The following is a 15,159-nucleotide window of genomic DNA, read 5'->3' on the forward strand; positions in this document are numbered from 1 at the left end:
TCAAAAAAATCACTTGATCGGGAGAGGTATTTCTGAATTATGCAGGATGTTTAGGAGGGGCTGAGTGCTGAAAACCAATGAGAAATGACTGATCGTTACAGTTCTGATGACATTGCCAGGTACAAAGCAATTTGTGTAATCCCCTGGCATCTAAAGCCTTGACTGTGGAATTAATTAATCATGAGGAGTGGAATATAACCTCAGAGAATGGGTTGAAAACTTAGAAGTGAGTTTAGCCAGTTCATTGTAGAAAATAAACAATCCTTTGCGATAGCTTATTGCAAAACTTTTTGGTAATCAACAATAAGTGTAAATTAATTTGAATTTCAAATTCATCAAAAACATCATGCTCCTTAATTTTTTCAGGAATGTTAGAGCAAATAAAGTTTCTAGAAAACATAATTGATTTTAATGAGTTTTGTTTATTTTTCCACAGGCTAGCAGAAATGGAGAACACCAATGGTTCTTATCTAAATGACAGTATTTCACCTAACGAGAGCATGTAAGTAGGCTGTTTTAATATTTTTCACATGTGTTTTCTTGTGAAGGTTAATAACTTGTAATGAAATTCTGTAGCGCTAAATTTGCATGGCCATGTACCACATCTGTTTCAATTTAATGATGAACTCCTGTTCTTTCAGTTTGTATCGTAGTGTCTAGCTTTATGGCTTATAGCTTAATACCAAATTTATGCAACAGATGATTGATACCTTCAAAATTAAAATTCCTAGTTTCTTCCAAAATATTAGTGATTTTTTCAGCAAATAGTTCCCATATTACTTGGAAAAAATGCTCATCACCTGATGAGTTTTAAAGAAAAGATAAAAAGATAACCCTTCTATCTGAACTGCAAGCTTAATCATGTTTAAATTGCTGTCAGCTAGAAAATGTTGTTGTGGGCAAAATGTCACTCAAAAGGTTAGTGGGGCTAAACAAAAATCTTTGGTCTACAAATACCTGAAATACATTGCAAGCCCGGAGGGACTCATCCTCACAGTGAAATCTTAGAAGTAGTAAACTTTAAGTTGGACAGATCACTGACAAGTATTCATTTTAATACTTTAAATGCAAACTCATAAACAAAAGTTTTAATTTTTAAGAAGTAGTTGAGTCCAATGTCACACTGAGACCTTTTTGTGGTTTTCTGACATGACAATGTATTTCTCCTCTCTCTCGATTTTCTTGATCTTGTTTATTCTCTGAATGAAAGGACACAGAACTAGAAAACGAACTGTGAGTAATGTTTCTGAAAACAGGATAGAAGCACATAAGTCATTGTTGTGCTTGAAAATTTGGTCAGATTCTGAATCAATTAAACATGAAAAAACTCAAATCTCAACTTTTCTAAAAGTGTTTTTTTTTCTATTCTACATAATTGCATCCTTATCACAGTTTAAGGGGTGGATTTTTTTGAAAATTCAGACAGAATCTTCCTTTTATTAAACTTGTAGCGTTCCTTTAAAGCACAGTACCCTGGCCAGTTTTCATTCACTTAAATTGAGATTTCAAATCGTTTGTATTTTATAAGGTTGGTTGTGAGCCTGTGAGATGTTCTTGGATAGTAATAAAGCTGTTTCTTTGTTTTAAAATAGTTTCTCTTTGGACTTAGTAGGATTGTTACCTACCAACTCTGAAAGAAAATCCCCTGTACAACCAAGTACATTGTTTTAATATATTGGTTCAAAAAGAGAAAGTTAATACGACACCTCAAAACTTAATACATACGCAATGTCAGTATAGTTTCACGCAGTTAATGAAAACTTTGTTTCCAAGTTGTATGTCAATTTTGAATTGCTATGGATAGCAGTAATGCTATTATATACAGAATTTCCTGTTGTCCCCACTCTAATATTTCAGTGTCCTTAATCACAAAATCATACAAAAGCATTATATTTTGTGTTGCGCTTTGGTCTTACTGTTCAATTCATTCTTTGGTTAAATAGAAGTTGTATCAATATGATTCAGTTAATAAGTTAACCACTGAGTATCCAGTTTGTTACTTAGTTTGTACTAATACAATGAGAATAAATCTCTACATTCTGAATTTTGGAAGAAATATGATCCAGATACAAATTGCAGCAAAATCAAAACTCACCCTAAATTCTCAACTGTAGTTCTTTCAGTTTTATTTTTCAGTTTATGCTTAAGGATTATTTGTTGACATTCTTCCAGGTTTCGGATTATAAGTGCAGTTAGAAAGATAGATGGAGATGGAGAAGGAGGGAAATAAAGAGATAATGTGTATATGTAACAAAATATTTTGATATGTAATGTCATTGCAATTATGTATACAAAATATGTGCAGGCTGAAAATCACAGAGAAAGAGTATGTCTTGCAAAATGACATTATATTGCAATAGTTATGTCACTTTTTCACTGTTAATTCACTTAAGATGCATTAAGAGTATTTATAAATGCAAAGTTGTTTCAAGGAAGTCACAGTTGAAGTGTTTCATTAAAAGTATAAATTTAGTAACTGGCAAGCCTTTAATATTTTGTTTAGAAAAAAGGAAAAGATGCCTGTTGTGAAAAATTAGTATTTGTCTTTTATGAATTAATGTTAATGTGCTCTACATTGCTTTAGCACTCCTGCAGTCTATAAAATGGCATCATTAACATTTTCAGGACCAAAATGAAAACAAGGAAAATTTTAATTTTTGAACAAAAACAGCTGTTCAAAATGCCTGTTAGATTCTGAATTACAAACATAACAGAAAAAACTAGACTAAATTATTTTGGTATTAGTAAGTACTGCCAGAAAAACAAGATTCCTAACAGCAGCATCATTTTTTTCTGTCCTTGACTTGTGGTGTCAAGAGAAACTTTCCATGGTTTCCTGCAGTTCTTGCTGGTGTTAGCTGTGTAGGGTAGGGCCTGGGTGCATCTCCTTAGCACCTAAAACACCCATGTAATTCTAGAGGTGGTTGAGGTCTTCAGAACTGGATTTGCCATTTGCTTATAGAAATGTTTCTGTTTCAAATGCCAGACAGCTTTGGGGACCATAGAAAAAAAGAAAGAGATCATATGTATTAAATAGAATGTACACTGTCAGAATACAAATACATCACTTGTAATTTCAAAAAAAAACCACTCAGTGAAAAACCAGCGTAATTTCATTAGATTAATTTTTTTTTATTTTACCTCATTTAAAATTTTCTAGAGAAAAACAGATAAATAGAGGGCACCTTTATTACATAAGGAGAATTTGTAGGTGTAAAAATAAATGCCTTGCCTTTGCTTGAATTGCCCTTCCACAACACAGATCAGGCAGCAGCAGATGGCCTTTTTTCTCAAGCAAATTCCTAATTGAAGTTAGGCAAAAGAGGAAAGCTGAGGTTGTCAGCTGCGGCAAAACTCATCTTTAAGTATCTGAGAAGCAGAGGGGAAGAGAGGTGGACTCTGCAGAGAAGCAAAATTATCAGAGCCTAAGTGAAACAGTTCAGCAGATTTTGCTTTAAGGTACATTGCTCTGCTGTTCATTGCAACGAGTTCAGCAAATCTCTTTGTAAGAAATGAGAGACTGAGAGTGACTCATCTCCTCATATTCACTGCAAAGTTAAAAATGAGGAAGGGAACAGCCTGTTTTATCCTCCTCTGTTTTCCAGCGACGATGAACACTTGTTAATCCAGCACTACTGCCAAAGTCTGAACCAGGAGTCCCCCCTGAGCCAGCCCCGAAGCCCTGCCCAGATCCTGATTTCTCTGGAGAGTGAGGAAAGAGGGGAACTGGAGAGAATCCTTGCAGACCTGGAGGAGGAGAACAGGTGGGTTAACGCCGCCAGCTGCCGCAGCCCTTGGGGGCACGCTGCAGGGGAAAATGAAAGCTTTCTCTCTCTTAAGTGATGAGGCTGACATTGTATCACCGTTAGCTCATTCCCACTTCCAGTGCGGTGATGAGTCAGCACTGTTTCTTTCACAAAACCTCCACAATGGCAATCTTCAAAGACATGTGTGGGTCACCTAATACTCCTAGTGCCACCTGTGACAAGCTCTGCTGGCTGTGTTTCTTATTTCCTTCTGTTCTACTGTTTTCTTTGTTTCCATGATAGTAATGAGCTTCACGCTGGTGTTACTTTAGTTTGCCATTATGAGAGGGAAGGTTGTGTGGATTTCTGCACCCTGTTTGGAAAAGGCAGGCAGATGTCCTTGGAGAGACAGGCTTTTCTCCAAAAGGTTCACCGCTAGGATGCATGAGGTTTTGAAATGACCTCAATTCATTTGAAATAAAGAATCTGTGAAATAATTGTGCTGTAAAGTCAGACGGAATTCACCTTGATAGCATTTTTAGGGATAAAATGAGTTATAAATTTGCATTTTCTTTGGACGAATGAGTTCTTTCATAGTGGTTAAAACTTGGGTCCTCTTTCTGTTTGTTTGGTGTTATTTGTTGCCATTTCTTTAACATCTCAATATCAAATATAATTTCATAGAATCATAGAATGGTTGGAAAGGACCTTGAAGATCATCGAGTTCCAACCCACCTGCCATGGGCAGGGACACCTTCCACTAGACCAGGCTGCTTAAAGCCCCATCCAGCCTGGCCTTAAACACCTCCAAGGATAGAGCTTCCACGACTTCTCTGGGCAACCCATTCCAGTGCCTTACCACCCTCAAAATGAAAAATGTCTTCCTTATATCTAATCTAAATCTACCTTCTTCCAGTTTGAAGCCATTCCCCCTCATCCTATCACTACATGCCCTTGTAAAATGTCCTTCTCCATCTCTCCTGTAGGCCCCCTTTAGGTACTGGAAGGCCGCTATAAGGTCTCCTCAGAGCTTTCTCTTCTCCAGGCTCCAACTTCGTCAGCCTCTCCTTATAGAGAGGTGCTCCAGCCCTCTGATCATCTTTGTGGCCCTCCTCTGGACACACTCCAACAGGTCCATGTCTTTCCTGTTGGGGACTCCAGAGCTGGATGCAGTACTCCAGGTGGAGTACTGCGTACTGCTTTTGGTTTCAAGTTTAATTGAAGTTGTTTTCATTAATCACAAAAAAAACCCTCAACTGGATTCTTGCAGCAACACTACAGTCCTCTTTCTGCGCTACTCTGGAGTCTTTTCCCATCAGCATAAAAACTGGTAGATCTTGACTGTGGCAGGTTTATAATTGCAACTGTGAACTACCAAAATTAGACTGTAAGATAGGAATCACTTAGATCTACAAAAAAATCCCATTTTTATTTGCCTTCTGCTGTCTTCAGCTTTTATGGTAAAGTCTATTGGCATTTTCATGCTCTTTTTTCTTGCTTCTTTAAGAACTAGGTACTTTTGTTTACAATGAGAGTTTAATGCAGTAATCACTTACCTTAGGCATGTCAAGAAAATAATGCAAGAGTTGGCAGTGTCATAGATCTTTTCTCCATGCATGTCTTATGGTACTAATCAATTATAGTGGTTCCATCACCCCACCATCTCCATGAGACTGTGGTTGGGAATTCTTTACAAAGAGCAGAGCCTGGACTTGCGGAAGACCTCGAGTTGGTTTTGGCATGGAGAAGCTCTGAAATAAGCTATTCTGTCACCTGGAACAGGGGGAAGATTTAGATCTACCTTGTACTTCTTTCTGGATGTGCATCAGCTACTCCTCCACAGATTAAGTCTGTTTTTCTGTATAAGTAACATGGAATCATAGAATCATAGAATTCTCTAGGTTGGATGGTACCTTTAGGATCATCCGGTCCAACCATCAACCTAACACTGCCAAAACCACCAGTAAACCATGTCTATAAGCAGCACAGGTACCCATCTTTTAAATACCTCCAGGGATGGTGACTCCACCACTTCCCTGGGCAGCCTGTTCCAATGCTTAACAACCCTTACTGCGAAGAACTTTCCAGGTATCCAATCTAAACCTCCCCTGATGTAACTTGAGGCTATTTCCTCTTGTCCTATTGCTTGTTACTTGGAGAAGAGACCAACCCCCATCTCACTACAACCTCCTTTCAGGTAGTTGTAGAGAGCGATAAGGTCTCCCGTCAGCTTCTTTTTTTCCAGGCTAAACAACCCCAGTTCCCTCAGTTGCTTCTCATAAGACTTGTGCTCCAGACCCCTCACCAGCTTCGTTGCCCTTCTCTGGATATGCTCCAGCACCTCTATGTCTTTCATGTAGTGAGAGGCCCAAAACTGAACACAGTACTCAAGGTGGGGCCTCACCAGTGCCAAGTACACTTCCCTAGTCCTGCTAACGCACAATTCCTGACACAGGCCAGGATGCTGTCAGCCTTCTTGGCCACCTGGGCACGCTGCCAGCTCATATTCAGACAGCTGTCAACCAGCACCCCCAGATCCTTCTCCGCTGGGCAGCTTTCCAGCCATTCCTCCCCAAGCCTGTAGCACTGCATGGGGTTGTTGTGACCCATGTGCAGGACTCTGCACTTGGCCTTGTTGAACTTCATACCATTGGCTTCGGCCCATCAATCCAGCCTGTCCAGATCCCTCTGTAGAGCCTTCCTACCCTCAAGCAGATCAACACTCCCGCCTAACTTGGTGTCATCTGCAAACTTACTGAGGGTGCTCTTGATTCCCTTGTCCAGGGGGGATCCTTTTCAACCAAGAAGAGGAAGGAGCCATTTCTCTGTAAATACCAGGTTTTATTTTTCTGTAGACTTACCTCTATACATCTCCAGGAGCAGGGGCAACTAATTTAACTAATAGTTTGTTTCACACATGTTTTTTTCATTAAAGGTGTAATTTGCTGTAAGAGATACTTTATTAATCCAATGTTAGTGTCTCATGCCCTCATGTTTCCAGTTGTGTTACACCCTCTCTGCATTCAGACTACACAATCTTCAGGCCAGGTTAAGCTGAAGATCAAATTGCTAAAATCTAACTGCTTTCTATGAGGAATTAGTAGCAGAGAAAACACCTAGCGATTATGTTTCTGCCTGTATGAAAAACGCTGGCACAGGGTCTGACAGACATATAAATAATAATAATAAACTGGAGAGTGAGGAATAAAGAGGAAGGCTCAAGAACACACTTTTTTTCAGGAGGATTTGGAAGGACGTAGAGGATCAATAGGTATAAAGGATGAGGAAAGTGTTTCAGACAGAAAGCTGTAGTAAACAAAGCTCTTGCTCTCTGAACAGCAGTGAGCTTTTGTTGGAAAAAAAAAAAAAAACCCACAGACTTGCTACTACAGGGTACCTAAGGCCCAAGTACTTTCCGAAGTGGAGGAAAATCAGTATTTTGAAATAAGCCATCATACTTCAAGTACAGGACTTCTGTAGTTAAGAAATATTGTGTAACTGTGTAACTAGTACTGTACAGATAGTAAAATAGCTTAGTTTTCAGGGGGGAGTGTTACTTTTTCAAAAAGCACTAAGAAGGATAAAAAATAATCATAATGCTTTTCTGTCTGTATAGAAAATGAGCTGCCCACCAGAAAGGAGGATGACTTCTAAAGCACCTTCATTTTAGATTAGAAGTGCAGTATATGAACATTAGTATACCCTGGACAGCTAAATAGGCTAAAAAATTCCTTTCCAGGCTAGGAGCTTTGTTTAATATAACAACTGCTAATGAGGAATAGCACGTTAAAAGATCTCTGACAGGAGTTACACCTTAAAAATACCTGGTTTGAAGTTTGCCAAGCCTGGATTAAACAAGAGCAGTAGACTACAAGTTTGGTTATAGCTCGTTTTCTCATTTGTACTACTAGAGGCATAGTTATGGATGGGGTGCCACCACTAGCAACCTCACCTTTTGTGGATGCTCCAGGTCTCAGTGCAGCAGGGACAAAGAGGTCTGTTTCTGTAGGACAGCGTGGAGGTCACACTGCTGTGATTTTCATTGTTTATGACAAAATCGTGACTTTTGTGTCTGCAAACTGCTATAAATAACTTCTACTTAAAATGTGAGGCAGATGCTCAAAAATGAACAAGTTCTTGTCCTGGTAGCTTGTCGTGGCCAGATAACTATGATTTTACAGAGGAAACACTGATTCCTGTTTAGAAAAATAAGCCATTCAGGCAGGGGCAGTCAGGATCCATTCATACAACTTATCTACGTTTAAAAAACAGCCTTGTCTCTTTAGATTTCTATTTTCTAGCCTTCCTTCTCCTCTGAGTTTGTGCAAACCTTTTTTGGCTGTTGCCAAAGGTAATCAACAACCTGGGACCTAATTCCTGGTGTGAACCCAGTGCCGGTGGATGAACACATATTCCTTCCCACACTGATCCGAAAAATGCCCTCCGAGTAAACATTGCTTATTGCCACAGCAGGAAGACTCAGTGAATCTGTTGCTTGGAAATGAGCTGAACGTGATGCAAATCACGTCGTGACCACCCGCTCCTCAGCCCAGCCTTAAAGCACCTGAGTTGTTTCATCTCCATTGTAAATACCTTGGGTCTCGTTGCCAGAGCGGGTCTCCTTGCTGGTGCCGAGCTGGATGTGGTGCTTACGCCTGGAAAGGCAAGTGGCTGGGCAGCTAGCAGTGTTAGATAAAAAGTCATCATTTCCTGCCTGTCTTGACACCCCTCGCGTTGCATACGCTTCTGATGATTTTTGACGATGAAGATTTAGCTCGCTCTGCTGTATTTTGTATTTTTTTAAAGTTAGAATCAGCACATGCAGTCACTTCTCAGCAGCTCTTGGGAAAGCTGCATCGAGTACCAGCAAGAAGCTATACTAAACACTATTCAAAACACTTCATTGTCGTTTCTCTTTTTCTTCCGCTCTCCACAGTTTCCTACTTTAAAAAAAAAAAAAGTCTCTTTTTTGCTTTGTGTTGTGACTTTTCTTCATCTCTTTTGAACTTCTTATTGAATTCTGACCTCCATTTGGTTTTCAGCTGCAGTTTCTGGTCTCCAAATATTTCCATCTTGACTTGTTACTGAAATGAAAATGACTCTTTGAAATTGTAATTCTGAGGTTTTGCTTTTGGACAGTTTAAAAAGATCTGTTGCCTATTTTGAATTCTTCTGAAATGTATTATCCGACTTTTAAACTAACCTAGCAGTGCCACAGTTCTGACTGGGTTTTTTTTCAGTTCCAAGGACCTCTGGTAGATATTCATTATTTATCTACTAGCATTCTGAGACCTTGGTGCTTTTGTGGCTTGCAAATATGACTTCCTTAAATAATTTATGGCAAAAATTTGACTGTTAAATAATTTATATTTGCTAAAATATGAGCATTTTAGAGAATATTTTCAATTGGTGAAAATGTTTCATTTGAGTATTAGGTCTTCAGACACATGCTCAGTTTTACATCACAGGGAATATAGTGATAAGACTGTTTCTTATGTATTCAATAGACATAAAAAAATCTTGCTATGGAAGGCACTGTTATTATATTGCAATAGAAGAGAAAGACCCAATTATAAAACGGTCCCAAAAACATTTTGAAATTTCCTTAAGAATGAATATATTTCAGAAACAGAGAAGACAGATTTCTGGTGTCCATCTAAAGCGGTGCATTACATAGGTTATACTGTAGGATATACTGACTAGAATGTCCTGTACGAGCATTAAATAGAAAGCATAGTTTTGCAGTGACAGAGACTCGGAACGTTTTGCAAAGAATTAAAATACTTTCCTGCTATTTCAGTGACAAAAGAAAGTGAACGTTTTCTAACATTTTAGTTGAATCAAGATCACTGACATACTTGTGTAAAAGGGAGACTTTTCTTGCATCCTCTTCTTTTCCTCCCAGCTCCTAGCTGTACTATAACATGAATTTAGTAAATGAGATCTCCAGCCGGAGCCATTTGCCTATCCTTTGCTTTCCTGACTTGCACTGGGAGCGAAGTGGGCTGTGTGCCACTGGAAAAGCACTAACACCCCGAATCTCAAAGCTGCCCTGTTTCCGTGCAGCTATGCTGTTCCTTCAAATCTGAAGACTGATGAATGGCCTCCTCAAATAAGTTCCTTCTGTATAGTTGCCAATAGCGAGAAAGTGATGTTTTTCTAAACATGCTGGGGCTCCTTTTGGTATTTATTTTGGCATTGAAGAAGGGGAACTAGATCTTCTGAGCGTGAAGCATCGCGAGTAAACACTGGCGCTCCAGTGAGGGACAGGGGTAGGTGGTTCAGTTACCAGCTTTGTCCGTTTCTTCAGACCACTGATTTTCTGTAGGGAGATGAAAAATAACACAAATTCACAAATTCTCAATTGCCTCTGAGAGGACTACTCAGCAAATGGAGTCCACTAGGAGTTCCGCCACCAGGCGATTAATGCTGCCAGTGATAGATGTGATTAATAACTCCTGAGCTCTTAACTCCCCAGCTCTTTGCAGTTGCATAAATCAAGGTTACATTGCATGCTTCCTCTGTTATTTTTCTTCCTGAATGCTTCAAAGAGGTGCAAATGTACTAAATGGAGTATATGGGGTTTTTCTTTGAATATTTCTCTTACTGAAGTAGAATATATTTTCCCAGTGATCAGGAAACGGAGCGGTTTTGTTTGTTTATGACGGCCAAATGTAAAAGTAGCCCAGGCTGAGCTATGGTGGACAGAGGCTAAGCTTCCCAGTACTGCCAGTGCTTGCCCAGTTGCATTCATTTAGAGAGGATTATGCTTTTATCTCCTCTTTCTCTTACGTCCCGTTTTATGCTGAAAATGTCAGAGAGCGCCTTTCCTTGCGACACAGAGGCTTTACACTGAGGGCTGTGGGCAGTGCCTTGAGCGCCTGGTTTGCGGCAGCAATCCTTTTTCACCGCACAGCATAAAACTATTCCAGAGGTAGGAATAAGAGCCGATTGTTCTCTTCTCCCGGATGTTCTTACAGCAGGTTTTGAATTCTTTCTTTCTTTTTTTAATTTCCAGCTTTTTCCCCAAATCTTCACTCCTGTATGTTTAGTTCCCAATTATTATGGTATTATTGATTGTCTGCACTCCACATCACTCTTACAGCTCTGAAAGCGGCTGCTATGATGTGTCTCAATTCTCTGGACTAAGGACGGTTTACTGGACAGAAAAGTTGCATCTGGAAAACTCAGTGACACAGGTGCTCTGAGCAAACTCACGTGTCCTTTAAAATTACAATCCTTTGTTCCAACAAAATTACAGTATTTAATTCCAGAACTCACAAATTCAGACAAATCGCTGCTTGGATAACATGCAGTACGCTTTACAATTTTTTTTTTTTTTCTGCAGGCTTTCAGAAAGAGTTTTTAACTATTTTGTAACAGACATAAAGGCATTTTAGTCTGAATTACTCACTGGTCCGCAACTGGGTTTCAATACCATGGTTACTGGAAGTACTTCTCTATATTGATAGTTGAAGCGGTAATTGTAGATTTTTTTGTAGCAAGGTACCTGATTGTGTTGCAAGTATGACCAAGTGCATTTATTTAGTTTCCCGTAGGGTGATATTTTATCTTTTGCTTCACAGTACTTCAAACTTTTGAGCCTGCTGTTTGTAGAGTACTGCCTGTATCGTACATCAGGGAAATTCCTCATAGGGTACTGATAGCCGCTATCTACAGACTTTGTGAAAAACAAGCTTAATGATCAATCCTGTATAAACTTTAGTCTGCAGTAAGTAGTCTGCCTGTGATACTGTTGTCATGCTCATTCCTGTTCCCTTTTGTATTTTTTATTAATTATTCACTAGTTCATTCAGCTAGAAGTATGAGAAGACATTAAGTTGTGTGGAAGGCAACACCCAGTTATAGGCCTTCTTTCTTTTTTCCAGATAGTTTTCATGGACTTGAAAGCCTGTATTTTGTTAAAACAAAAAACTTTCTTTGAAAAAAAGGTCTCCATAGTCTTCCCTCTTTGTGTGGGCTTTAGGGAGAGAAATCTTGACTTTTGGAACAACCTGAAGTTAAGAATGATCGACCCCGTTTTTTACCCTTTTAAAACTTGTGCAGAGGAGAGATCGTGTAGGTCAGACATCCCTTAGGGATCATGTTTTGGGAGGGTGCCACAGTCCCAGGTTAGGACACGTCCATCACGCAGCTGCTGAGGGGCACAAGTACGTTTGAAGAACAGTCAGTAGCCTGTCTTTCTCCTTGGCGGTGCTTACTTATCCTTGTGCAATGATGCATACTGCTTTAGTTCTTGTTCTGGTCACAATAACGTACCTTTAGAAGTGTTTCAGAGCTTAATAAAGTTTATTGGGAGGTTTCTGAGGTGCTATTAAGCCTCGGGACCAAACTGTCAGTGTGTATTGTGGTTTGCAGGCAGAACTGGCAAAAAATGCCTGTTCTCACAACCTCAAATAAAAGCGAGTTGGAAAAAATAAAATCTGGGTCACTGCTTGTGATGAGTAAGCAGTTACCAGAGCATGGAGCCATTTTCCCCCCCCCCGGGAAGCTGTAAAAGAACATCATAGCAACAAAATCCCAGTGCAGTTTATTAGGCCTCCCTCGCCTACAAAGTTTCTGTTACAAGTTGCTATTTTTGTGGCTTTGGACTGTGTTATGCCTAACAAGCTGTCAGTTTCTTACCTTCTGTGCTCTTCCTGCTTGGTAGGGTTTTTTTTCATGTGGCCCTCCATAGATCATATTACTCTATGGAGTGTTTTACTGGAGTAAAACCGGAGTTTTACGGAATAAAAGAACAAGCTTAACAGCGCCATAAAGTTACAGTAGACAGCAACACTCTAGACAGGTCAGTCCAAATGAAGATGGAAATTATAGCCACAAAAGTTAACAGATTGCCTCAATATTTTATCTTTTCCTCGTCTTAGGTTAGCAATATTAGAACTGGGCTGGAAATGCAGTTGCAAATATGAAGGGAGGAGAGTGCTGTGACCTGACTGCTGACAGCAGAGTTGCCCATTTGCAACTCTTGAGTTGTTTTGCTCTGACTTTTTGCGTGGCCGCCTTTCTGTCTTAGCTTTCTCATCTGTAAAACAGATAGGCTGGCCAGGTGGCGTCTGCTTTGATTAGCGTTTGTGAAGTGCTTTGATCACTCAGCGTACTCGTTTAGCACTAATTACTCCTCGAGTGTATTCGTGCGTGGAAGCGAACAGGCAGTCTGACTTCTGCTAGGAAGGATAGAGCGCGGGAAGCCGAGGGAGAGCTGAGCCCAGCACAGACCGTACCCAGGCTTCGGGAGGGTGTCTGGAGCCCACCCAGCCTTCTGCATCGTGTGCCCCGGGAGGGAATTAATTGTGAATTCTGGTGACGCGGAGAGCCTTTAGGCAATGCTTGTAGCACAGGTCCCTGTAACATCAGCTGCATGCAAATCTGCGAGGTGTAAGCCTACACGCACGTGGATTCAGGAGAGGAAAGGCAGATGGTGCAGGTGAGCCTCTGCCCCCCCCGGCTGTCAGACACATCACATCACACCAGAGGAGAGGAGGTGCCTTCTCCCTCCCTGCCTTATGCAGAGGGTAGCCTGCGCCCTCTTCAGCACCCGATTCGGCTTTGTAAAGCTTTGCCTCCTTGTTACTTGTCAACAGAAACTTGCAAGCAGAGTATGACCGCTTGAAGCAACAGCATGACCACAAAGGACTGTCTCCACTGCCGTCCCCACCGGAGATGATGCCGGTTTCTCCACAAAGCCCCCGGGATGCTGAGCTCATTGCAGAAGCCAAGCTGCTTCGCCAGCACAAGGGCCGCCTGGAGGCCAGGATGCAGATTCTGGAGGATCACAACAAACAGCTGGAGTCACAGCTGCACAGGCTGAGGCAGCTGCTGGAGCAGGTGAGTCCTCCGGCCTTTCTTCTGGATCTCTCTAGGGTCATCTTCCAAACAGGGTGTGAAATGTTATCAATAACGACAACAGTTCTACAAGCTGTAGAGCGAGAAGCTGAAATCATGTTTTAGTGTTCTTATTTAGTCTTCTTCCTTGTTTTATTCAGAATTCAAATCCATTGTTTGCATGTATATATTTACTTAAAAACAGAAAATTGTGTGTATTTGTGGAATAAATAAAAAATACAGACATATCAAGATTTGTGCAACTGTACTGAGCTTTTAATAACAATCTCTTCTTTTTTTCTTCAATTTTCAGCCGCAGGCAGATGCCAAGGTGAATGGTACAACACTATCATCTCCTTCTACCTCTTTGCAGAGGTCAGACAGCAGTCAGCCAATGCTTCTTCGTGTAGTTGGCAGCCAGACTTCAGAAACCATGGGTAAGATAACGAAGTTCAGATTGTCATAAAAAATATTTATAGTCCCATTTTCCAGCAAGAAAAATCCTTAAAGACAGAAAGCACTCTACTCTCCTGTTTAGTTCAAATGAGAATGAAGTAGACATTTGCAGTGGTCTTTGATGTCATCTGGCTGTTTACATGTTCATTATGGTTCAGGCTTTTGCATTTGGTTATGATGCACACAGTAGCATGGATGTTTTGACATTAAACACAAAGCTCCGTGAGGGCTTGACTTCCGAAAACAAATATCACTAAAAAGCTAACTATTTTATTCAAACTGACTTTCAGCTATTAAGCATGACATGGCTGATTTAAATGTCCATAGTATTAATTGTGGCTAAGAGATTAAATGTATGATTAATCATCCCCGTGTTAACTGATCTGATCTTATTTTTAACATGTCATGGCTCAATCAGTAGAATTGAGCTGTCACTCATACGCATTGCTTATCTAGTGTCTTTCTGAAATATCACATCAGATGTGATAATGAACTTCATATGAGTTGTGGAGTAAAGTTAAGTAATAATACTCTGTAACTAGAGACTAGAACTATTATTTTTGTGCTTTTAGTAACTGCTCTGTAGCATTTTCCTAATTTCCTATCTTTTATATAATTAACAAGTATTTATTACCAAGTAGTAAGTATTTTCTGCTAGTAAAAAAGCAATCAACCATTGCAGCATCTTTAAGCAAATGCACTTAAATTACTTCAACAAGATACTATTTGAAGTCTGATGATAATATTCAGCTTCATACACAGAAATTTATTTAGTGTATATTAGAGAGAGGCTTTGGGGGAGAGTGAGAGGCTTAAGTGAGAGCTTTTCACTGCAGTGAGTGAGTCAGTGACAGTGAGAAATTGAATGGGAGGGGACATTCTGCTTTGTCTGAAGTGCCATTGTGGTTGGAGATGCAGCTTTTGGGGGGCTTTTTCTTCCATCCCAAGCATAGGCAATATCAGCCTGTGCCAGTGTCAAACAAGATGGGGTCTATATGCCCTACAACAAAAAATGTGAAAAAAATTGTACCTTAAGGAATGCTTAAGTTAAATCCTGGGGGTGAGAGTACCATCACAGGTAACAGCAATTTCATGTGGATCTTTCTTTAAT

At 40.1% G+C, this 15,159-nt stretch overlaps 1 protein-coding gene across 3 annotated transcripts in view; it reads left to right on the forward strand.

Annotated features, from left to right (window-relative positions):
- Positions 1-15,159, forward strand: part of DMD (dystrophin) — a gene marked incomplete at both ends in the record, with an annotated part of 1,177,430 nt that overhangs the window by 1,141,835 nt on the left and 20,436 nt on the right. For 2 of the 3 annotated variants that reach the window (XM_082480534.1, XM_082480533.1), the window contains 4 exons: positions 437-502; positions 3,606-3,764; positions 13,352-13,595; positions 13,906-14,029. In XM_082480534.1, the coding sequence (XP_082336660.1) occupies positions 437-502; positions 3,606-3,764; positions 13,352-13,595; positions 13,906-14,029 (593 nt within the window). The remainder of the gene's footprint in view (positions 1-436; positions 503-3,605; positions 3,765-13,351; positions 13,596-13,905; positions 14,030-15,159) is intronic. The other variant, XM_082480531.1, reaches the window with a different exon arrangement.

The sequence above is a fragment of the Vanellus vanellus genome (genome assembly GCF_965231255.1).
Source record: "Vanellus vanellus genome assembly, chromosome: 1".
In the NCBI taxonomy this organism is placed as follows: Eukaryota; Metazoa; Chordata; class Aves; order Charadriiformes; family Charadriidae; genus Vanellus; species Vanellus vanellus.